The sequence below is a fragment of the Protopterus annectens genome, chromosome 12.part0 (assembly GCF_019279795.1).
Source record: "Protopterus annectens isolate FY-2018-M chromosome 12.part0, PAN1.0, whole genome shotgun sequence".
Lineage (NCBI taxonomy): Eukaryota > Metazoa > Chordata > Ceratodontiformes > Protopteridae > Protopterus > Protopterus annectens.
Genome location: NC_056746.1, coordinates 953,027,440 through 953,052,787, shown reverse-complemented (window position 1 = coordinate 953,052,787; position 25,348 = coordinate 953,027,440). Strand labels below are relative to the sequence as shown.

Below are 25,348 nucleotides of genomic sequence, written 5' to 3'. Positions count from 1 at the left end.
GTTAAAGTGTTTGCCTTACAAACACAAGGTGCAGGGTTTGAGTCTCACAAGGGATAATTGGCTAAGCTTAAAATGGCTCACAAGGGCAGTTAGCTTAGTACTAACCTATGAACCTATGAACCTATGAACCTACAGACTTGCATATTAAGTCGACTCCACCATCATTATTAAGTCCTAAATCTCGATCTGTGTCTAAAAAAACGACGCCCAGGCAACATGTTCAGGCCCCTATGCCTAAAAAACAAAGATCAAATTACTCTAATCAGAAATAGTCAACCCCCCCCCCCCAAGAGGCCTAGGGCTGAGTTTGATTATGAATCTTCTGATCAGGTGTCTGATTCTTCTAATGACCTGGTTTTGTCCATACCTACTAATGAGGATTCTGATGCAGAGGATTCCATTCCCTCTGCTTCCCCTCCTGAGGATTTTTCTTTTGGGAAAACTTTACATACCTTAAGGGAGCATTTCCACTGGGAAAGTCAGGAATTTTCTGATTCAGAAAAGAGGCTTAGGGATTTCCTTCTTCTACCTCAGCATAGGCCCTTGGCTATACCTCCTGTACTAGACATTGTTGATGATGTGTTTTCGGAATCCAGTATGGCCCCTGATTCCCTGTCTCCGGCTCCTAGTAAACCTGACAGATACTACAGGGTTCCTGAGTCCCACAAGTTCTTTTTCAAAAATCCTGTTGCAGATCCAGAAACCATTTCTCAGGGGGTCAAGGGCATCAAGGCTTCTACTGCTAAAAATCCTACCCCTTCTGATAAAGACTCCAGGGTGCTGGATAGATGGGGTAAGAAGGTTTATACTTCTGCAGCCTTGGCAATCAGGGCTTTAAACTGCCAATTTCATATGTTAAAATATCAACAGCATATTATTGGACTGCTTAAACAGAAAATGATGTTGATTCCTGACTGTGTGGAAAATAAAGATTTACAGGATTTATTGCATTCTGCTGAACAAGTTGGAAAACATACTTTGCAATGTGGTTTTGATTCTTTAGAGGCTTCCTGCAGGGACGCTGTTACTGGGTCTGTGCTTAGAAGGCATGCTTGGCTTAAGGAGCAATCTTTGCCTGATCATGTTAAAGCGAAAATTTGGATGCTCCTTTAAATCAGGACCGTCTGTTTGGCAATAAAAAAAAAGATGGAAGATGAAGCTAAATCTATGCAAACTGTTAAAGATTTCTTACAAGTGCAACTTCCAAGGTTTAGTAGGCACTGGTCTACTAAGAATTGGTCTTTTCCAGCTCCTTCCAGATCCTCTCAAGCCAAACCCAGACACACCAAAAGCACCAGGTTTCAGTCCCGGGGATCTCGCAGAACTAAGCAGTGGGGGGGGCCTCCCCCCAAATCTGGAAATAATAAGACCACCCCCCTATGGTAAACAGTCTCAATGACTTCCTTTTAAAATTAACAAACACTTACCTCTTAGCCGCCCCTTGGGGGGGGGATTGCTCTTCATGCAAAGAACTGGGAACTCATAACCCAGGACAAATGGGTTTTAAATATAGTGTCCCAGGGATACAGATTTCATTTCCACACATTGCCAACACCAAACAGGTGGCCAGATCTGTCCCCATATCAGTGGGTAGACGTTCAAAAACAAGTACTTTCCCTCTTAAACATAGGGGCTATTCAACCAGTACCAGAAGAGGAAAAGGGACAAGGTTTCTATTCCAGGCTCTTTCTGGTACCCAGAAAAGACAAATCATGGCGTCCAATTCTGGACCTGTCTACTCTAAACACCTTTCTGGACATTCCAAAATTCAAGATGTTGACTCTTCACCAGTTACTTCCTATGCCAGGCAAAGATGCCTGGTTGGCAACTCTAGATTTAAAAGAAGCATACCTGCACATCCCAATCAGGGAATCTTGCAGAAGATACCTACGCTTGAAAGCAGGCTACTTGCATTATCAGTTCTCTGCACTGCCCTTTGGCTTGTCTTTTGCGCCAAGGGTATTCACAAAGTGCCTTGCTCCAGTTATTGCATTTTGCTGACAAATAAATATTCAAATATATCCATACCTGGATGATTATCTAATTCGGGCAGAAAACCAGGGCATACTTCTAAATCATCTGGCGTTTGTAAAAAGGGTTTTAACTTGTCTGGGGTGCACCATAAACGAAAAGAAATCACAACTGGTACCCTCTCAACAGATTACATTCCTCAGTGCAAGCTTAAATACAACTGCCCAGATGGCTTTCCTCACGCCAGAGAAGCAAATTCATTTGGTAACTTACTTCAAACAAGTGGCCACAAAAACCCTGCTATCTGCAAGACAAACACTGTAAGCCTTGGGATTCATGGCCTCCTGCATTCTTTTAATTCCATATGCAAGACTGCATATGAGGAAACTACAGTGGTACTTAAGTCTATGGAGTCAACATTGTCACAGCCTGGAAACAATGATTGCTATCATACCTTGCCTACGCCTGGAATTCCTATGGTGGGCAGAGGTCCGCCACCAAAACAAGGGACTGCCATTCACACTCCCCCCTGCCACCCAAACCCTAACTACAGATGCATCAGATTATGCATGGGGGGCTCACCTGGCAGGGACGTGCATTCAGGACAAATGGAACCCAAATCAAATGCACCTGCATATCAATCAAAAAGAAATGTTAGCTGTACAGAATGCTATGACAGCCTTCAAGAACTACATTCATCCAGGACAACTAATGATAAAGATGGACAACACCACGGTTATGTGGTACATGGTACACATTCTTACCCCCTATGCAGACTAGCCATGGCATCGTGGAACACAGCCTTGAGCTACCAAGTGCACCTACAAGCTCAATTCCTTCCAGGAAAATTGAATACACTGGCAGACAGACTAAGCAGAAATCTTATGGACCCACACGAGTGGAAACTGGTACCATGGATTTTCAACATGTTGACAAGCAAATGGGGGAGCCTAGACATAGATCTATTTACCTCCCCCCAGAACTACCAGTTGGATATGTTTTGGACAAGGAATTCCCACAAAGAAGCCTGGAAAGTGGATGCTCTGTCCTTCAGCTGGAAAAACCTATCAGTCTGCTTTACCCTTATCATCCCTCAACAAACCTGTGATGGATGTCATCTTGGAGGCGAGAAGACCTAGTACTAAAAAATCTTATGCTGACAAATGGAAAAGATTCTGTGCCTGGAACCAATCTTTAGGGATGAGCACAGCAGCACCCAATTTACCTCAGATTTTGCAATACTTAACTGAGATGCTTCACAAGGGCCTGTCTTTTTCCTCTATTAAAATCCACACCTCAGTTATTTCAGCTCACTATGACACAGAACCACCCCTCTTCTCTCATCCTCTGCTCAAGCAGTATCTCAGAGGGGGAAAGGACTTGAGACCACCCAGGAGAGCTCCTACCCCTGCCTGGGACCTTAACTTTGTTTTAGAGAAGCTCACTCTACCTCCTTTCGAGCCAGCTGCTACTGCAGACTTAAAAAATAATTTCTTGGAAAGCAGCCTTCCTTTTAGCAATCACTTCAACTAGAAGGATATCTGAATTATAGGCCCTTATGGCAGTGGAGCCTTTCATCATCTTTAATGCAGACAGGGAATCTCTGAGGACCAATCCATCCTTCATGCCCAAAGTGGCTTCCAGTGTGGCTCTTAATCAGTCCATTGATTTGCCAACCTTCTTTCCCAAGCCACAGAACAAAGGGGAATGGATTCTGCATTCCTTGGATGTGCACAAACAACTTAGATTCTACTTGGACAGGACTAAATCTCAAAGAAAATCTGAACAATTGCTGGTAGCATTTGCTGCTGGGGCAGAGGGGAAGGCTATTTCAAAACAAATTATTTCTAAATAGATAAGCCATTGCATTCATTTCTACTATAAGCACCATGGAAAACCTATCCCCCAGGGAGATCAGATCTCACTCCACCAGGGCTGCATCTACTTCTGCAGCTTTTCTCAGAGGTGTTCCTACCAGGGATATTCTAGAACCTGCTACCTGCAGTTCTGTACATACTTTTACCAAGCATTATCATTTACCAATTTTCTCCAAATCCAGAGCTGGTTTTGCCATTGCTGTCTTGCAGGGCCTTATAGCGGGCCCTAATGCTGTATGAACTCCTCCTCCCAACCATAGCTTTGGGAATCTACTCAAATGTAATGACTGCAGCAGTGAAACACGAAGAACATAGTACAGTTGTATACACTTACCATAAATGTAGATATTCGAGTGTATTCACTGTTGCAGTCCTGGTTACCCTCCCTGCAGCCCCCTACTTTTATCTGGCTGTACCTCTACTTTTTTTACTATGCTTAAAAGCTTTTTTGGTGAATTTGCTTTTGGTTGGAGGTATATTTTTGTGTTTTTAATTTTATTTGTTCCCTATTAGGGGGCCACCTGGCATCTGGGGCAAGAAAAACTGATGTAATGGCATCGGATGCATGTTTTATACCTCTGACGACCTGATGTCATGGAAGAAGGGACAGCAACCGACGCAGGACCCAAGACTTTGTTAATCAGGCCGACTGAGGGCAACCTGCCAGCAGATTACCCAAATGTAATGACTGCAACAGTGAATACACTCGAACATCTACATTTATGGTAAGTGTATACAACTGTACTTTTTGCAGAATACACTATGCATGGCAGTCATTTCAGTTGTAATCTGATTTAGTGATTCAAAAGTAGCACTGCTTAATATTTCTAATAGTTTAGACAGTTTTCTCAACTCCCAAACTGATTTTACTGCCACATAAGTGGACAGGATTCATGCCCCTGAAATAACAGCATCACCCAGATCTGTGTGGGCTAATCTATTAAATGCAGTTTTTTCTGTTGTGTGATGACAAACCCAAGAAGCATCTATTTTCCCAAATTGTAATGTCCTTAGTCTCCCACGTTTGGCAAGCATTGTGAATTTTTCCATTAGGGTAAAGTGTCTGTATGTCTAACAGCTGGAATAACATGGTCTGTATAGCAGTATCCCAACCAATCTGTTGGTAAACAGGGGTAAGTTTGATCTCCACAAATATAATAAAACTCATGTTACACTTCCATACCCAAACCTCCAGCCCTGTCATATATTTTGAGTAAAATTGCTGTTGCTCTATTTGATATAAAGTATCCCATTTATAACATAACAAGTATGCCCCTTCACACTCACTAAAAGTGGATGTGGAACCAGTCTAAAGGGGTAGTGTTATGCAAATAATTATGTTTAGCTTTCCGATTTCTGGTTAAAAAGATTGTACAAAATGCTGCTCCAATTTCTGTCACAGTTCCTGGTATTAGAAACAAAGGAATGCCGCATCGTCTACAGCTGGTATCTGTACACACATGCAACAGCTTCTGACATTCAGTGTCTTTGCATTTGTATACAGTGCAGCAGAGAAAGAATTAAAATTAGGATACTGGTCTGATGCTCTCTGCCCAGTCTTAACAAAACCCATGTCTGTGATTTTAGTCAAATACTTATGTCTGTTAAAAAAGTTGTTCAGTGCTTGCAGTTCTGATGGCTTCTGGTGAAAGAAGATGCAGTAAAATAATGCTGAACAGCAAAGTAGTAGTCCCAGTAATAAGTCCATATGAATATTGAACAGACAAGGGCTAGAGACAGTTCTTAAAGATTTGTAAACATTGGATGATAAACTTTCCTTTTGTAGTCCATATGGTATTGATTCCTAAACAAACTCCATCCTGAACTCTGAACTTGTTGCAGTTCCACAAGTGACGCCTTGGTACTTTAAATTATTGCTGGATCATGAATTCTCATATCTGATAAAGTTGTTGAAGAATCGCTAAGCCTTATTTTTTTACCACAATGACATTGCTGAATCACCAGGACTCACTTCCGTATATGTTGGCTTTCTTGTTTTTCCTTCCAGTGCAGGGTGCAATGGGCTCATCATCAACAAAATGACTGAAGTCATTGGCATCTTGTTGAATTCCATCACTAGAGAGGGCTTTACTGAGGAACGATACATTAATCCAAGTGCCTGATCCTTTGCATATGAAGGCAGCAGCAGCTGCATGCAAAACCAGGAAGGGTCCTTTCCATCATGGTTGGAGTGAGTGTTTTCATTAAAATGCTATGACAAATACCATGTACTCTGGCAAAATATCATAATAGGAGGTTTGCTTGGCTGCTATTGAGCTTCCATAATTCTGGAATGTATGTGCAGCAGAAGAGAGAAAAGACACTTGCAATTAGTACTACTAACTGCACTACATTCACTAAATAAGGCTAGAAACAATACCTTTGGCCATTTGAGACAATTTTCTTCACACAATTTGGCAAGTCGAGTATTTATAGTGTGATTCATTCTTTCAACAATTCCTGAAGCTTGGAGCCGTTTCAGGCAATGATATTGCATGTTTACTTTTAAAACTTTACATACTTGTTGTGCAACCTGGCTTGTAAAATGAGTCCCCTTATCTGACTGAATATAACAAAGAACACTAAATCTGGATATTAATTCTTGCAAGTTTCTTGGCGACCATAACTGTATTATTCCTAGCACAAAGGTAAGCTTCAACCCATCCAGAAAACAAATCCACAATTACAAAACAGATTTAAATTTCTCTGTTCATTACCTCTCAACCTCTTGGAGCAAAAAATCTGGACAAAGCCTAAAATGATTGGGGGGGGGGGGGCAAATAAGGATAGATTTTAAATATTGCTCTTACAAACTTAGAAAGGTGATACAATAATATGTTTTCATTTGCATGAATTTTCTGAAGGATGTGGAGTCTTAAATGTTTGGCATTATTTAATGACTTCAATCCTCAGCTGTTTGCCAGAAAGAACGGATTTTAGTAGGAACACACCAAAAATATGAAGCAAAAATCTGGACATCTGTACAGTTGAGAGGTATCACTCCCACTATACACAAAAAATGTCCCCAGAGCTTTTTTAAAGACTGTGTTATGATCAGGAACATTTTTTTGGAACACTGTACTCTAAACATTTAATGCAGCAATTTACAAAATGCTGAATGACTTTGTAAATGTAAGAGGCATACCATTCAATAAAAATGTGTTTTATTAATGCATTTTTCCCAAAATGAAAGGGACAGTGATAAGCCTGAACTAACTGAGTTAGAAAGGAATGTGGGGCTACTAGCCTCCCATGTGGGTGGTGCAACAGTAGATCCAGAGAGCAGCTACAGCCATCACAGATCCACCTTACCTTTTCGTAATCATCAGCTTGATTTTGAAACAACAACAATTTCTGTAAAGAAAAGGTATGTTAGTTTCCTGCAGTTGATGCAAAAATAAAGCCCAAACAGGATAAGACAATGCAGTTTATCTAGCCACCATATATGCAAAACTGTTAGGTCTTGAAATATAAGAATCATTGGCCTTACTTGCTGCACACTTGATTGCAGCAATTTCCTTGAGTAGCAAATATGCATTCAACAATTCATGAACAAGAACAGAGTTTTTAATAATTGTTCTTGCTGATGTCTGGTACCCTCCTTCTCTCCAAATTGTCCCAGAATCATGAGCTACTCCATAATCCTAATGTGAATTTATGAAAATTGTTACTATTTTGTTCTTTGCTAATCTGCATGCTTCAGTAATTCACTCCATTAAATTGTTTAGAAATATAATTTCCTGTCAGAAATATATGCAGAAGAACAGGAGAAAAGTGCTGCTACCTTAGTTGCATCCTGGCCACACACCCCCATGTCCTCACATTTCAAACAAATGTTCATACTTCTGAAACCATAGGGGTTATGAAAGAAGTATAAATGGCAAACCCTTCAGCGCAAATTCTTTTTTATAGTGGTAACATTCTTTAAGTTCCAGGTCTTAAAAACTCACAGTAAGTACAGTAACTATTATGTTTGTAAGATTTTGTAAACAACATACAATATCTCAGCAACCATTTAAATCATAGACATAGTGTCTGCAGCATTTTATTAATCTAGCTGACAGCTTTCATATGAGGAGTTCTGTCTGTGTTACATTGTTGTTGCAATATTTAGAAAAATGTGAAAATATCTATATAAATTAATATCATAAAAACAACAGTTAATATCTCTTTACCTGCACTAGACAAAGGTCAAATATTAATGCAGCTGAGTTTGCCCGTGTGTATGTTTTAAGGTGAAATCTTTTAAAACCTTGTATATATCATGGTTTTGGAATTATTGATGCAAATATGAACAAGCAATATTTGACGCCTAGAGGCATCAGTAGGAGTCAACTGCAGATGCACCTGGAGGTGTCAGTCGGATGTAATGAGTTAAGATAATTCAGTACTTGCGTATTATCACAACCAGATTTCTAACCTGTGATAATTTATGTTTTGCCAAAAATATTCCTGTTAACCTTAAAAGGGGTGTGTGAAGTACTAATTATTAGTGTGTCACATTGTGTATGAGGCAGGAAGAGGGATAACAGTCACATTTTGTATTTGTGGGTGGTGTACTTTCCGACGAAATTTACTTTAACGTAAAATAAACGTGACAGCTGCTTCAAAGTCGTCATAATGCAATGTCATTTCTCTTGACATTCTTAATGTATGGCAACTTTGGATGCTCTTTACTCATTTAACTTTGAGTATTGGGTTGATCCTGTTTTTTTATAGATCACACTATTTTGCCATGGGAGTACAGCGGTGGTGGTGCTGCGGTAGCATTGTCGCCTCACAGTTAGATGTTGCCCATTCGATTCTCAGAGCATCTTCTGTGTGTCGACATGCGTGAATGGGCATTCCTTCATTGAAGGTTGTGCGTTTGGCCCGGCAAGCCAGCACGTAAAAATCTACTGCCAATCATTAGCAGACTGGAGTTCTGCTGTGGCGACCCCTAACCGGGAAAAGCTGAAAGACACAAACAAACTATTTTGCCATGGGAATGCCAGTGCTCTTCAAGCCTTTCAGTGCACTTTGTAAGATGTTTAGACTTGCAACTCATGTGTTTTACAAACTGTTGGTTTGGTGACTTTTTCATCATCTGTTGGACGCTTCATAGCAACGGATGTCTTACGGCTTTGTATTACTCCACAGTCAGATTAAGTATTTTAATGGTGTGATATTTTAAGCATGAACGATCACCTCCACTTTTCAACAGACTCTCCACGTTCTGAGTTACCTTTCTGTGTCAGTAATGGCTTTCACAACTAAAAGCATACCAAGGCAGATTATATGATACAGCTGTCCCGGGAACTTATGCCCCGTGTCAAGAAGTTTTTCCTTTTTCTCTCCTCTTTTCTCTATCTCTCTCTCTCTCTCTCTGTTTTTCTCACTAGCCCCCTATTCTCAGTTCTTCATATATTTTTTCACCTGCTGTGAAGTGCACAACCAAGAAGGTGGAAACATAGCCTGGTTTGGAATCTGGTTGTGATAATACGCAAGTACTGATAACTCTGACTGGTTCTGCATCTTTTATAAGTCTTTTCTCATTATCATGGGTAGTCCACAGCTGTAGATGAGCAGTTTCCAATCCCTCCAGATCAGCAATAGCAGAGGTCTGTTCTGATACAATTACTGTGAAGAGTATATCTTTATCTGTCCAGATATCAGCTGAATACAGACTCAGATATGAAGGTTCACTCAGGAGAGCCCAGAAAACTTTGTCTGCAGTGCAAAATACAGTATATCATAATTTACTCAATAAATATCTACCTAAACGATTTAAAAGAGCAAAATTCTCCACATTAAAAGCATGTTGCTCTTTTAATGAACCTGTCTGAATAGGAATACATTTTACCTCTGGATAATCAATAGGAACTGGAGAGACCCCACACCCCAAACTGATTTTGTGGAGAGTGGGAGGTGCTCTGCGTTTGATGAGGTGATTATAGATTAAGTCGCTAATGTGTCAACAAGAAAGGGAAGAGTAGAATTATGTCATAATTTAAGCAAAAAGACCTTCTTGGTCCACTGGTACCAAAGGAAATAGCTGTCTCTCCTTTTCACGGCTGTCCTAATGATCTTGCTGCTACATTGCAGGCTGCCAAACAGTTCTCCAAATGTGAGGTTGTCTTTCTGCTTGTTGTTCTGCTTAGACATCTGGCAGAGGGGTAGGCTGAAAAGATCGGTCAGTTTGCTAAAGGAAAGAGTATTCATTGCATTAATGTCCCCTCTGACCACAGTGAAAGCATGGGCTAATATGTGTCTCACCCTGCTGGTCTATGGTGAAATGGGGGGGGGGGGGGTAAAAATTTTGTGGGTATTGTCCTGGAGCTTGCTGTGGAAAAAATATAAATCTGTCTTTACCTCTGTGAGTTCTCTTCCCCCTTCCCTTCCATATGAATCATTGTTGAATTGCTGAAGTTGAGCATCTACTAATTTCTTTTGCTATTCTTTCTCCTGTCTGACTATATTGCCTGCCACATTTTGTGCTAATGAATACCTAGACTGGGCCACTTTCGACAAGCCTTCTTAATTTGTTATTGTATTGCTGGTAATAAGCCTTCTACAAATGCTGTCAGCCAATTGGCTGCCGCTTCTTCTCCAAATCCTGGATCCCCTGAAGAAGTTGTGAATGCATTTGTCCTGCACTGAAAATACGCATCTATCGATTTATTCTCTTATAGTACAATTGCTTTAATTCTCATCCATTTAGGTGTTAGAGGGCATGCTGTAGTGATTGCTTTCAGTAAATTCTGTGTGTTTTGGAATATTATCTCCTATAGCTGCTTTTTCCTATATTTTTCTAAAACTATCTTTTAAAATTGCTTGCACATCTTCAATAATAGGGTTTTGTAACTGTGAATGTCAGTCTAAAAATTTAGCATAATTAGCTGTTTTGATGGGTGGGAGAGAATCTATAATAGTTTGAAAATCTACTGCAGTCCACAGCCATACTACTCTTATGTTAATTTCATCATCACTGTCCCCAGCTGTTGTCAGATTAGGTACCTCTCTCAAAGGAAGAATCTGAGTATCAGATGGTGTGTTACTGGTGGCAGTGGTGTCATCATCGGGGGATGAAACTTTACTTGGGAGGTGGTTTTCACGTATAATCTTCTCCATCAGTGACTACTGGCAACTGTGTAACTAGCTTTTTGAACATCATTAAAGTGCTTGTTTTAGAAGTTGCACTTTTATTACCAAAATCATTTTAACTTGTCTGTATGTTTCGTCCCAGATGCGTGCTTGCATTTTGGATACAACTGTCTACCCTTATTTGCTATTCTCAATAACAGTTGATCAAAATATAAAACAGCATTTTACTGTTGCTACTGCCAGAGTTTAGTGTTGTAAACTGATCATTTAGGATAGGCAGACATACTTGAAGTGACTTGGGAAATATCAGGGGAAATATTAGAGGGGCTATCTGCAAATCTTTCCCCTACCTGCTCTTCCTCTGAAGTGGACATCTCTTCCTTTCTGGAAGTAGCATGGTCAAAAGAGGGATGGGGAGCTGAAGAAATCAGAGGCCAGAGTCATCATCAGAAGACTCAGGTTGAGTTGCTTTCAATTTTTTCTAGTTGTTTCAAAGGATAAAGACCCCAGGTACCACAAGATTTATCTTCTGCACATTTCTATAATGTATTTATTGTTCTACTATCTGTCTGCAGCTGTGTTTTTAATCTAGCTGAATTATACTGTCCACTCAAACAATAATAAGACAGTAGGAGCCAGGAATCCACACCAGAAATCCTTTAATTAAGCGCTTTTGTTTCCTATTAGAAACGTCATCAAAATCTGATGAAGTTTCTAATAGGAAACGAAAGCGCTTAATTAAAGGATTTGTGGTGTGGATTCCTGGCTCCTACTGTCTTATTAATCTAGCAGAATTATATTTTAAACTTTTAACTACAGATTCTGGTTCCTTATTTTTATTATTTTATTTTCTTGCCAGTCATTGAGGTGACAAACAAGAGGCAGGTACTTTGTTTTCTTTCTGTTTGTTTCTTTTTAAAAATTTTTAAAATATCCTTATCAAAGGTTCAGTCCTCAGGGAACTGCTGTGCACTATCATTTTTAGTGAGCACAGATCACTTTGCCAAATAATTACAATTGTCTCGTCCATATTTATTAAATCTATGTCCAGCTGAAGACCTAAACTCTGGGTCTTTTAACATTCCCACGGTCAATACAATGTTAATATTACCCATCCACATATATTAAAACCCATTCTCATACAGTATATAATAATAAACAACTATGACTAAAACCCTCTCTCGTTCATGTATATATAATTAGAGAGAAACTGATATTGTCCTGGAATGCATTACACAATGACATGTTATTAGCTTTTATGAATCTGAATATTAATGATAATTTGGGGACATATAACTATGCCAGTTTTTCATTTTAGCATTATGAAATGTAGCACATGATTAGAGAGGGATGTTTGTGATATAAAATATCTAAATATTATGGAATAAATTACCATTGTATATACACAGTTCTAGGTCAAGTGAGGCATTTAAGGAAAATCTTGATATATGGATGGGAAATTGAGTATATGATCCAACATTTTGTAAGTCAGTGTTTCTTGATAGCATTAGGGCCTGAACTCTGTATTATGAACATATATATGATTAGACCCACTCTCATGCAGATATCAATGTTTTTGTAATTAAAACCCACTTGAATACAAAATATATGTATTGTAACCCGCTCTCATAAATTTAACATGCTGTCATGCAAAATCAGTAATGTATTGCAAAGATCGTGTAACAAAAAGCATACCTGTAGAGTCTTCAAACTCTGCTGAAGGTGGAAAAATATAGTTGTGTACTGGCACACCAGAAATCACTAAACAGAAAATCTGTCATGAATGGGCCCAAAGGTGTGTTCTGCTACAGCAACAAACAGTTTGAAAAATCTGAGACTTCATAGCACCAAACTGTTAAGGTCAAAAATAATTTCATGCAACATGGTTCAGCAGAGAAGAAGCTAATTTATTGTAAAGAACACATATACATGGGTGAGTAAGTAATCAAGGTCTTGCCGCCTCGAACTCAAGAAACGTCATTCTTTTATATTATGAATGTTTCTAGGCAGAATATTTTGTATCTGTTAAACTATAGCCATTGAACAATTAAAAGTAAACATCTTTGTATTATTTTACTAAGAATCTACAGACCCCTTATCTGTGGCTTTCCTTATTAGGCACAAGTTCTGATCTTCCACATTGGAACTTTCAGTTTTGGCAATTTTCATGCTGGCAATGACTTTGTTGTCAGTAAACAAAGTTAAAGACAGGAACAGGCTGTCAGGATCCATCTTGAAACAAGATGGATTCCAAGAAGAGAAAATATTATGTATACTCTGAAGACTAGTAGAGAAGGGTGCAGGCTGCCAGCCTAGCCAGATAGAATTTTATAGATAATTCTGTCATTTGTAAATATGAATGTAAACTACAGGCTTGTTGTCTTAAATGTAAAGAAATACTATTACATGTGGAAATGGAAATAAATGTGACAACAGTGCACTCTGCTGACCAAAGTAAAGCATGTGGTGACCCTTTGATGTAGACAGTGGTGCAGAGGGGTCTAGATGAATAATTTTTTTCTATTGTTTTAACCAAGAGTTAAATTGCTAGATTTAAACATGCAAATGTATTTTTATTGCTCTGCTCCTGACCAAGCTGCAAGATAAAAAAAGAGAGATGTTAAAACTGTAAATGTAGTTAGTGTAGCCTGGGAACTCCAGGAAGGGCGGAGAATGATGTAATGTTTAGCAGAACTGCAGTTTCAATTTAAACAGTGAGAACCAGAGATTACTGGGGATTTTTGTCTCGATCATCCAACTTACAGCACTCTGCCTGTTGTCGTATGTAAGTTATCTTAAACTTGTATTTTCTTTTAGAGATACCTAGAATCTAGAAAGACTAGACTGTGTTTTCTGTTATGTCAGAACTGTAGTACTGAATTATTTTAAGTATTTCTGTGTGATCTCTGAATTCTTGACTAGCACTGACTGTGTAGTAGAAAGTATTGTCTTGTGGTTTTAATTATTTATTATTAAATATTTTAAAACATTTTAATTGTGGCTGGTTTTGTGTAGAGATAACTTAAGCTCTAGAGTACATTGCATATTTATAGTGATTATTGTACCAAGTCACTCTAATAAGCCTTGACTGTTTAGTCACATATACCAATTGGATAATAATATTGCACAGTAATAATTGGACACCCTTTTAAGGGCCTTTGAGTAGCTGATAAGTATTAGATAGGTGGTGGCAGGATTACTACCATATAGTCTGGGTAAAAGGGGCACAGCTGGAGAACCTGTGCCAGCCTTCCCCAGGAGTGTCTGTGCGGTTGTATAAACTTAACTCAAAGTGTGTGTGTCAGCTACTTGGGCAGGGACATGAACGAAGCACTGGTTGGACAGAGAGGGTGCTGGAGATTTTAGCTTACCCAGCTAGGCTGAGCTCTGAACCCTATAGCTGTGCCAGTGGGGAGTCCTGTTGTGGACCTGGAGAGCAAGGGAGCAACCAGACTGTGATCTCTGTGTGCTCTTAAGGGAAATTGCACTTTAGTTTGTGTATTTGTTATCCTTTCCTCTCATATGAGACACACCCTCTCTGGTGTTAGTGGTGAGGATTGAGGCTCCTTGATTGCTGGGACAGGGCATGGGCGTCACATATATACTAAACATTTTTCCCAGCTTACATTTCTCCCTTCACAGTGTCCTTTTTTGCTGCCCGACATAATGAACAATAAATAAAATATATGGGTCTGCTTCTAAATTTGAAGTTTCAAAGCTTTGAATTTCTTATGGTCGGGACCATAAGATCAACGTTTTGAAACTTTGAAATGTAAATAAAAAAAAATATATATTTTTAATGTTTTTGCAGGGGAGCAAGCCCCCCTGCCGCCCCACACCTCATGCTAATTAAATATACCAACGGCAAGATCGTACTACAGCGAGGAAGTTTCAAAACTTCAGTCTTATGGTCTCGACCATAAGAAATTTGAAGTTTTGAAATTTCGAAATTTAGAAGTGGACCTGTATGTGTGTGTGTATAATATATATATATATGTATGTATGTGTGTGTGTATGTGTGTGTGTGTGTATATATATATATATATATATATATATATATATATATATATATATATATATGGATCTACTTCATTTCAGTGAAAACTCATTTCACTGAAACTCATTTCGTTGAAAGTTATATATGGCCTTTTCCCCACTGTAGTGCGATCCTGGAGTTAGTATATAAAGTAAGGGGGGTGTGGGGAGCGTAGTCCCCTACCTATTTTAAATGTTTTTAACCATAGACATGGATACTTACAAGTCCAATGAATAACTGTTTCCAGAAGACAATATATAACCAAACTATGTGGGGGGGGGGTATGCCCCCACACCCCCCCCAGTGTGGGTGGCTGTGCCCCCCACACCCCTTCTTACTTTATATAGTAACTCCAGGATCGCACTACAGTGGGGAAAAGGCCATATATAACTTTCAACAAAATGAGTTTGTCATACGAGTTTTCAGTGACGTGAGCTTTCAGTGAATTGTGCACAGGCAACTGAGTTTCAGTAAAATTAGCTTTCAGTGAAATTAAGTAGACCCATATATAGCTATGCCTAAGTCTCTGCATTTAATTATGGTACTCAGACTTCTTCAGAAGACCTAAGTGCCTTGCTTAGTTCCTGACTATGCCATTGAATACTGTTAGCACTGTAAACATGCCACTAAAATTAGCAGACAAGAGGTTTTAACTTCTTACTTGACTGAGAAAATATTTAAGTTATTAGAAAGCAGATCCAAAAACAAGTTCGTTGTGCAGCTAGAGACACCTGAACAACATAAAAAAATGTACAGCCGAGGACAGAGACCACTAACTCATTTAAGTCATGAGCAGCAGAAGGCTGATTAATTCTCTTGCTACCTGAAATATTTTAATCAGCAAGCCACTTGCTTCCTGAGAGATTTTCTCCCAAATTGACTATTAGGAGCATCCCCCGTGATCTGCAATATCCCAGAAATCGTGAGTTATAAAAAAAATGCAAAATACAATAGTTGTTTGAGATGATGAGCTACATGCCATCTAGTGATGGTGAATTTATGTTGCAAATTTATGAAAGAAAAATGGTATTTTACTTGCCAAAAATTATCAGCATTATGGTCAAACAAATGCTTGTAATTCTGCAGGTGTGCAAGATTGACACAGTGACATCAGTGAGTGAATTGTTTGTCTGTTCAAGAGCTGTTCAATGATATATGACAAGTCTGGGTAGTGCACAACTGTTTGTGATATTGCACAGTCAATGTAAATTATATTTATCATATTTTCACAATATTCCATTTCAACAGTGTTAATATACAAAACCATGCATTTTAGATGACAACTATTTGTGGACAAGTGTGTGCTTTAATGTTGTGTATAAGATGCCAGCAGACCAAACAACTATTAATTCTGATATGAAAAATAGCTAATATTCATAACCACTTTACTAAAACATTTATATATAATCTCACAAAAAAATGGTACAAGTGTGTCCAACAAAAGCAAACAAGAAAACACTCATGCAAGCTAACAAGATAGTAGCAGTTTATCGCTTTTGTCTACTTTATACACAGACTTTTTCCCCTTTGTATATTAAGTGGACAAATGTGCTAAACGTCTATTAACAACTTTTTTGTTAAGCTTGCATGTGTTTTTTTTTAAACACTTACATCTACTGAGGCCTTTCACAGTGCCCATTATGTTATAATGTCAGTTTTTACCCACAACTTGTATGTGCTGCTCAAACATGACTGTATCACATGACATTTTTTATAACTAATGTAAATATGGAAAATGCTATATTTGTCATATCATTTTACAAATCCTCCTTAATAGCTACAGTACTTTCCATCCCATATTGATTGTTTCACTGTACTTAACTAGCAAATATCAGCTTTTAGATATCAGCTTGGTCCATCATGCATGACCTACAATCTATGTGATATTAGGCTCAGTATTAATATACAATTAATATTGGAGCAATACACCTCAAATAGTTATATATGTGCCTATGCTTGTCTTTCTCAAGTCTGTCTGGCAATGATCATCATTAGATTACTGTTGCAGTAACCTAAGCTATGTGGTATTTTACTTGCCAAAAATATCCTGTCAAGCACTGGATGAGAGGCTAGCTTCCAGAGTTGTAGAGCACCCTCCATGTGGCCTAATTGCTGTACAGCCTGAGGAGAACAGTATAAAGTCAGTGGATAGGGAACCAAACTTTCAAAACTCTCTTGCTGTCAAAGTCGGTTGTCCCCTGTACACTTAGAGTAATCAACAGTTACCTAGGGCTTCTTCAAGGCTGGGCAGATAAGTACCGTTTTGAGTACCCCCCTCCCGTTTATCAGTTTTTGTGAGGAAACGTTTATTTTTTCTGTCAAATATTGTAGATAGAAGCTTGGGCTAATGTTTTTAGTGGTTTTCACTAAAAGATTTTTAAATCAAATCGTAATTTTTTTAAGTCAGGAATCAAGACTGACTTACCAAAGTTGAGCTACCCTCTTGTCAGATACATTTTTGGGTAGAGATGTACCTCGATCATGGATCCTTGGCTACTCCCTCCCTGATCCACAAGAAGAAGAATGTTGTATGGGGAGGCTTCTGTCTTTACCCTGGCTTCCTTTTTTTGCCTTAGCTGCTGATTACTGACTCTGCTGTGGCCATATTGGTTTCCTTAGACTTCTCATTAATTTTTCTCTGTCCTTCTAGTATTGCTCCTTGGGAAGCCATAAAGGACCAAGAGGCAGGAAAGCATTCAGTGTCTGTTTGGCTGCCCTTTTCAGGCAAGAGAGAACCACTCTTGTTGGCCTCAGGAGAGGGAGCAGATGTTCCTTCATGAAGCCATTCTGAGGAACTTGATTCCAGGGAAAAGGACCAGTCTTCAGGGCAATCTGTGTGTGGGGAGAGGTCTTCCATGAATAGAATTATCATAAAGTTAGACATTTTCCTTCACCTCTGTCACCTAGGGCAGATGAGGAGGACTGGATGGGCTTTGATAAAGGATTATGCAGAGACTTTTAATTTTAAAAGGAGATATTTTTTTCTCTCTCTCAAATTCTGATTCTCACTTTAAAGGATAAGAATTAGAATGAGACTATTTCTTAAGTTCCTGCTTAACAGAATGGAAAATGTGAGTCTGAGGAAAGTTTTTTAAATTCCTCACCTAAAGAGTTGTCTTTTTCTGATATTATTTCCATAATGAAGGAGTTGTATAGTGGGAATAAAAAGAAATGCCAGATTCCCAGCAAAGATGTGATGATTTACTACAATGGGATTTTCCCCATCCTGTAGTTATTCCTCATGTTTTGCCAGCCTGTGAGGTTCCCCAGACCCTAGTTGAGATCCTGCAGTGTTTTTTGTTTTTTTTGACTACCTATATTCTGTCAAACACCTTATGGAAGCCAACCCTTTTTCTTCTGACAAAGATGTCAAAGCTTTTGATAGGTTTGGTAAGAAACTTTATACTTCTTCCACTTTAGCCTTCAGAGTAGTGAATCATCAGGCACACATCTGCAATTATGTTGGCTTCCTTTAACAATATGAGAAAGCTAACTGACTAAGGCATCTCTGAATTCTGTATTATAATCTTCTGTGTTTCATGTAAGCAAACACTCTTTAAAATAGTCTCATGATACTTTTGATGCTGTTTCTACTGCAGCTGCCACTTGGTCAATGATAAAAAGATTTGTCTGGCTGTGTTCCCGGAATTTAACAGAGGATGTCAAAGCTGAGCGCCTGAATGCTTCCCTGGATAAAGAGATATTATTTGACCTTTCTTCTGCTGAGGTCCTTAAAAGATTTGATGCAAAGGGAAAGCAAATTCTTTCTTCTGCTGAGGTCCTTAAAAGATTTGATGCAAAGGGAAAGCAAATTCAGGATGTAACCCAGATGTTTCTCTCCTCCATGTCAAAATATAATAAAGACTTGCGTTACAGCTTTTATAGGGGAAAAAAAAAGCAATCCTAGCAAAGCACAGGTAAAGAACATTTCAGAAAGCAGTAGCAGGGAATTTCAAAAAAGAAGTGAGGGTTCTCCCAAAGCCAAGGACAGACTAAGAAAGCAGATTGACAGTGCTCTATCATATTCCCCTCCCAGCCCTGGCAATCCAGTAAAACTTTCCAAAAATCTAGGTCCTCACATCTCTCTGTTGCAACAGATAACTTAAGACACTTTGGTTCTGAGAATCTTTCAGAAGGGGCTACAACTGGTACTGGGATTCCCATCCTTCTTTTCAAGGGAGTTCTCTGCGCCCGTCCAATCAAACCTCGTTATTTCCTCCTGTCTACATCAAATACTGTTTGAGGGGGATTAGAATCTGTTCCCCCAAATCAAATAGAGAAAGGGTTTTAATCTTTGTGATACCAAAGAAAGAAGGAACTTGGAAACCTGTCCTAGACCTTTCTTTACCAAACCTTTACATCAAAATCCTAAAAATCAAAATGCTGAATCTGCAGTCTCTGATACAGGGCATTCACATTTTTCCATATTTAGATCACTGCCTCATTTTTGGAGATTGTTTTAGAGGTTATCAAGAATCTCTGGCTTGGCTAAAAAAAGCACTTTTCCCAGTTTGGGATTTTAGGCGAACATAGACAAATCTTAAATTTTGTCTCACAGGCTAGTGTTTCTAGGATGTCTCCTGGATAAATCCCTCATGATAGCTTTTCTTCCTCAGGACAATGTATAGTGTTACAAGGAACAGTGTCTGATATTTTCCAGCCAAATTCTGACATCTGCCAAGGAATATCTCAGGATTCTAGGTTTCAAAATATCTACAGTTCTCATGATTCTTTTGGCCGTAGTCTCATCAGATCAGTTTGGAACCAACACCAGCACCACCTCTGGTGAGTGAATTAGTTGTCTCTCAAACCAGGGTTCCCATTTTCCCTTCCAGTCTCTGCTCGATCTGTAACCACAGATGCCCTAGAATTTGCTTGGAGCTGTTTCCAAGGAAGTGAAAGTTCAGGGTCCATGGAATAAGCATGGTGAATAAAAGCACACACATCTAAAAGGAATGACAGCTCTAATAAATGCTCTCAAATCTCTGAACCATCTTTAGATTCCAGTTCCTCTATTAGTAATCAGGGACAATATTACAGTGATGTGGTTGGATAAACAAACGGGGGCACTGGAATGTGCCCACTTGCAAGCTATGGATGGCAGTCTGGGAACTAGCAATTCAGCATAATCTGACTCTCCAGGCTGCTTACATTTCATCAGAGCAACATGTTATCAGAGACAAGCTGTTAAGGACTAGGCTAGATCCCCACAAATGAAAGTTACTCTCAAGGGTCACCAGGAATTGATCCTCCTGTGAGGAACACCTTGTGTATATTTATTTGCCTCTGTTTATAAGAGTGAGTTAAAGAGATTCTGCTCCAACACTTTTTGCATAAAGGCCTGGAAGACAGATACCTTTTTAATCCCATGGACAGGGATGTTTCTGTATGCCTTCCCTCCCTTTCCTGTGATAATCAGGGATGTTCATCATTCATGCTTCTCTGCCGGGTCTACTTCGGTAGACAGAAATTTCACTTACCCGAAATCTTTTTCACCGAGATGAAAAGGCTGACAGCACCAGAACACCAATGTCCTGGAACACCGACTTACCACTCCAGGTAAGTAAACGCTAGCTACTAAACAAAAGATAATAAAAACTGAGAACTTGGAAGCTCTGTTATATGGATATGGATAGTAAGATACAACCAGTTAAAATGTTTTAGTCCCTTTAGTCTTATACATAGATCAGGCATAGTTTTATTAACCAGAGGAGAAGTTGTGGATAGCAATTAATAAAGAGCCGAAGGATTTTGTCTGGAAGGAGAAAATGACAAGAGTCAAGTGGGATAAGCTGATTCTTTCAATAGAACTAGGCAAATTGAAATTACCTGATTCGAAGTGGTATTTCAGAGGTACATAGTTAAGGCTGCTATACACAGCACAAACAGAAACTTATAATTCAAAATGGAAAGGGATGATGATGAAATAGGGGAAAGGCTCAAGAAACAAGGAGAGATTGGGATTTTGGATGCAGATCTTTAAGGGGAATAACAATAATCATACATAATATTATATACATAAAGTAGCAGAAAGTATTCTAAGAATTAAGCCAACACAAGAATGAAGAAAGGAAATTCTGGTGATAGGGATGCAATTAGGGATGCAGATAATGGGCTGGAATTTATTGGAGAAAATCGGCAAATGAACCAAGGTACTGGGAGCAAATAACTAGAGAGGGAAAGGTAATAGAATGAGAAGGTGCCAATAATTTATTTGGTCTGCAGGTTAGAGATTGCCTTCCATATCAAGGACTGATATTAGAGTATAGGCAAAGAGAAATAAATGGGGGGGTCCTAAATGTTAGACCAGCACTGGTAGAGTTTTTAGTAGAATCTAGAACAGAAGCTGCTGTTAAAAAACGAATAATTAATAGGGCATATAAAATATAGAATGATAACTATAAAGAATCGATTAACTGTAAGAATCAATCAGAGAAGGTTAGAAAGAATTGGGAAGACATATTTGGTAAGCAATTCACTAAAGAAACAATGGAAGATGTAAGTATGTCTCCCAAATATGCAACAAAATCTAGAAGATTGAGGATTTTTGCTTGTAAAGTAGCCTCCAGAGAATTTTTCCTCAGGCAGACAGCAAATGTTGGAGGAGCAATGGGGAAGAAAGAGGTAATTGGGGACATATCTTTTGGGAGTGTAATGCGTTGCCAAACTTTAAAGTTTCCCTGCAGACTAGTCTATCATTGATACCGGGTGAGTAAATTGGTATACCTAGGGAAATGGTTTTTCAGAGCTATGATACAGAATCAGAATTGCCTAGACATAGTAAGTCTTGCTGAACCTAATTATGGTAGCTGCCAAAAAAAGCGGTTACTTGAAAATGGAAATCAAAGTCTAAACCAACTGGACAGCAAGTAGTGACTATAGTAGCAGAGATAAAACAACTGGAATTAGAATCTTTAGAAAAATGTAGGAGCAAATTAGATAGAAAAAAAAATGGGTTGTGGGAACAGTGCATACAGGGCAGGAATGAGGTTTAAAACATGGCAGGATTTGAATGAGGTATGCAATGTCTGATTGACAATGATTGGGTAGATTATAAGTAATATATAATGTTTGCAACTAAAATTATGTCAGTATGGTTTGTGATGTATAATGCTTGCAACTAAGATTATGTGAATATGGTTTGTTTAGTCATTTATATAAATGTATGATTGCCTATGTCATAAGTGATAATTTAATAAAGATGTTTCTTGTTTAAAAAAAGAGTAAACGTCTTATGAATAATATGCATATGCACAAGGAATGAAATATCTACTATGTAAGATTAATAAAACTGCAGCAGCTAAATTTTAAACTACAGATGATGTTCTTTTTATACTACCTGCATATTGTTGTTAATGTAATGATGTTCTGCAGTCAACATCTGTTCACCACACACCACAGCTAGCACTATTATTTTGCTGTTTCTTGATAGGTGCTGAGGGAATTATTGTGTACCAGTCTGAGATATATGTTACTGCAGTACTGGAAAACTTCCATACTGCACTTATTACATGAAACATTCATATCACTTTATATCCCTCTTATGGGGTTCTCTGCCTTTCAAAACCAAATTGTCTGTACATAAAATGTAGATAAATATGGTGTAAACTACTTGCAGAATTTGAATATCTCTAATGTTTATCTGGAGCTATTGAATCCTTGTATCTTGTCATTGCAAGATAAAAGGCTTTTGGAAAAGGAATCTATTTCAGCAAAGAGCTGGGTCCAGTTTCATAAGTGTATTACTTCAGCAGTCAGTTTTAGAATCCTGAGTAATCAAAGCAGTCGGAAGTGCAATAAGTGTAAAATAGCTGACTCATTAATTTTTTCTATAGTATATAATATTTATTTTGAATTTTGTTTTCTTTTTTTTCCTTTTTCTTTTTTTGTAGGCTGTTTCTTCTGCTGTTGGTCGGATAATAATTCATCCAATGGAACAGCTGAGCCAAGTTACAGGAAAAAGTTTGCGCAATGTCATGAAGGAGATCCCGTCTCAATGGCAGCCATTGGTTTTCCTCATGATCCCCCTTTGTTTAGTTATGCTTGTAACTGGCTTATTTTTTAAGTCTAGAGCTGTTATAATGGCAACAGTCAAACATACTGACCAGAATAGTTTTGACAAAGCATCTTGCATCAGCCAAAGGAAATCAAGAGCCCTGCGGATCTATAAAAATACTTGAGGGGCTGGAAAAATGCAGCAGAAATTCCTGAATTCTCTGTGCTGTGTTCTTTGTGCATCTCTCCTAGAACTGTTTTTTTTTTCTCCTCATATATTTATGCCCATTAGGCATTTATCTTGCTGCATTCTACAGATCACCTCATTTCTTTGCATCGAGAAACACTCCATGATAAGCAATTCTCCATGAGAACAAGGTACATGAAGCTTGCTGTTCATGCTTGCATCTAGATTTAGTAGCTGGTATTTTATGGGTTATTGGTGTGAAGAATTGAACATGGTACATTGTAGAGTGAGAATTCATTTCCTTGCCCGCTCCATTTGCCTGGCTTGATACTGTGCTTGGGCTGCTGAATCTTTCTTCTCATCTAATTTGGCAGGAATATTGGAAGAGAATGTTGTCAATGTAGCGTAACATCAGATGCTTGCCTGGGATACCTTTAGGAAATGCTGGACAACACAATCTGGTAATTCACCCTAACCTGAAAAAAGAAGAACACTGCATTTGTCATAACAGTGTTATCAATGTACTAAAAGAAACTGTTTTTATTATTAGATACACTTACATTTGCATTTTCTGTAACTCAGTGTAACTAGAAAAAAGTCAGGAGATAGTTAATTATTTTGGGAAATGTATCATGTTTACACTACTACCTAATACTGCATGTCTAATCATGACTTTTGCAAACCAGTCATTGAAATCTAGGCTTGATTTATGCAGTCAGTTTATGTGGTTGCAGTCAATATGTAACACTAATTTTTATTTGCTTTTGTTGCTCATTGAGAACAAATGATTGTACAGTAACTGCTGATCTGATATTGTTAATCCTTGTTCATTCCATACGCATGGGTATCAGTTCCGAGCTCAGAACAGAGCCGGCCATTTTCCAAGCTCACGTCAGCTTCAAACTCTCGAGCTAAACTCTTACCCACAATCCCCCTCTCCCTGTTACCTCAGATTTTGTTTGCTGCATTGCCATCTGGTAGTGTCAAGCTACTTCTCTTGAGCTAAGTACAGTCAATTGTTGTTTAATTGCTTTGCAAATTACTTTTCTGTCAGAAAAGTTCATATTTTATTGTCTCTTACCCTATCGCATCTACCATTCATAATTTCTTTAGGTTTTTCTGCTTTTCCTTACTACTTTTACTGCGAGGTATTCCCTCTTTACCATCGCTGGTAATCTTTTTCCCTTTTCTTTCTCATACCTTCGGGTACTTTCTTGTACTATTGTTGGTATTTTTCTATTAATTAATTTGATGTTATGGCAGAGTAGTGTTCTGATTGTGGACACAAACTGCATACTTCTGATGCACATTCTTTGTGTGTTTACTGTTTGGGAGCTTCCCATTTATCTGTTGAACCCCCCTGTACTATTTGCGAGAACTTTTCTAATAGAACTTTGTTGCAAAGGAAAAACAAGCTGATACCGAAGGGACTTCTAAAATCTCCCTTTTGAGAGGCTATTTCTGGGTCGGGGATCTCAACCCCTCCTAGAGCCCATAAGAAAATGGATGTTTCTACTAAGGCTAAATCTTTGCCTTCGTCCCCGGCTGGGGACTCTCACCAACCAAAACCTAAAAAGGCTAAATTTTCGGCTCTGGAGCTCTCTCAATTAACCCCAGCGCTTTTGGTGCCTAGGCCTTCGGCTCCATTAGTGATTTTGGCTCCGTCTTCTCCTGCAGCCTTCTATATATCGGCACCGAGGGGCTCCTCTGTTCAGACCATTACCACTGTATCGGCACCAACCGTTCAATCGGTGCACACCTTGACTGCGTCGGCTCCGAGATCTTCCTCAGAACCAAAGCATTCATTGTTGACTCCAGTTTTGTCGGTTCCAGCTTCGGCACTGACAACCACTTTGGCACCGATCCCTGTGTCGGTGCAGACAATGACCTCTGCACTGATGACTTCTTCGGTGCAGACAACAGTACTCCAGTCTCTCTTGGCACCATTGTCCTCGAATGGGTCAGATGAGATGGGCACCGAGTCTGTGTTTTCTGTGGACAGACCTGTTTCTTCCTCAGTCTCCATGAGGTCCACTAGAAGCCTTTCCGAACATGATGTGTTGCATCTTGTGGACCAGGTACTCTTGGCCAGAGGTATCCCACCCCTCAGGAACTTTCCTTCCTTGGGAGGTGATCACCCATCTCCAAAGACCCCTTCTTATTCTCCTCCTTCATTGCCTTTGAAGCCCATATAGCACA

The 25,348-nt window shown here is 38.9% G+C and overlaps 1 protein-coding gene across 1 annotated transcript in view; it reads left to right on the top strand.

Moving 5' to 3' along the window:
* Positions 1-23,147, top strand: part of LOC122816233 (chloride channel CLIC-like protein 1) — a 1,186,501-nt gene extending 1,163,354 nt beyond the window's left edge. Inside the window, exon 3 of the mRNA XM_044088975.1 lies at positions 22,860-23,147. Within this exon, the coding sequence (XP_043944910.1) occupies positions 22,860-23,147 (288 nt within the window). The remainder of the gene's footprint in view (positions 1-22,859) is intronic.
* Positions 23,148-25,348: the final 2,201 nt, after the last annotated feature.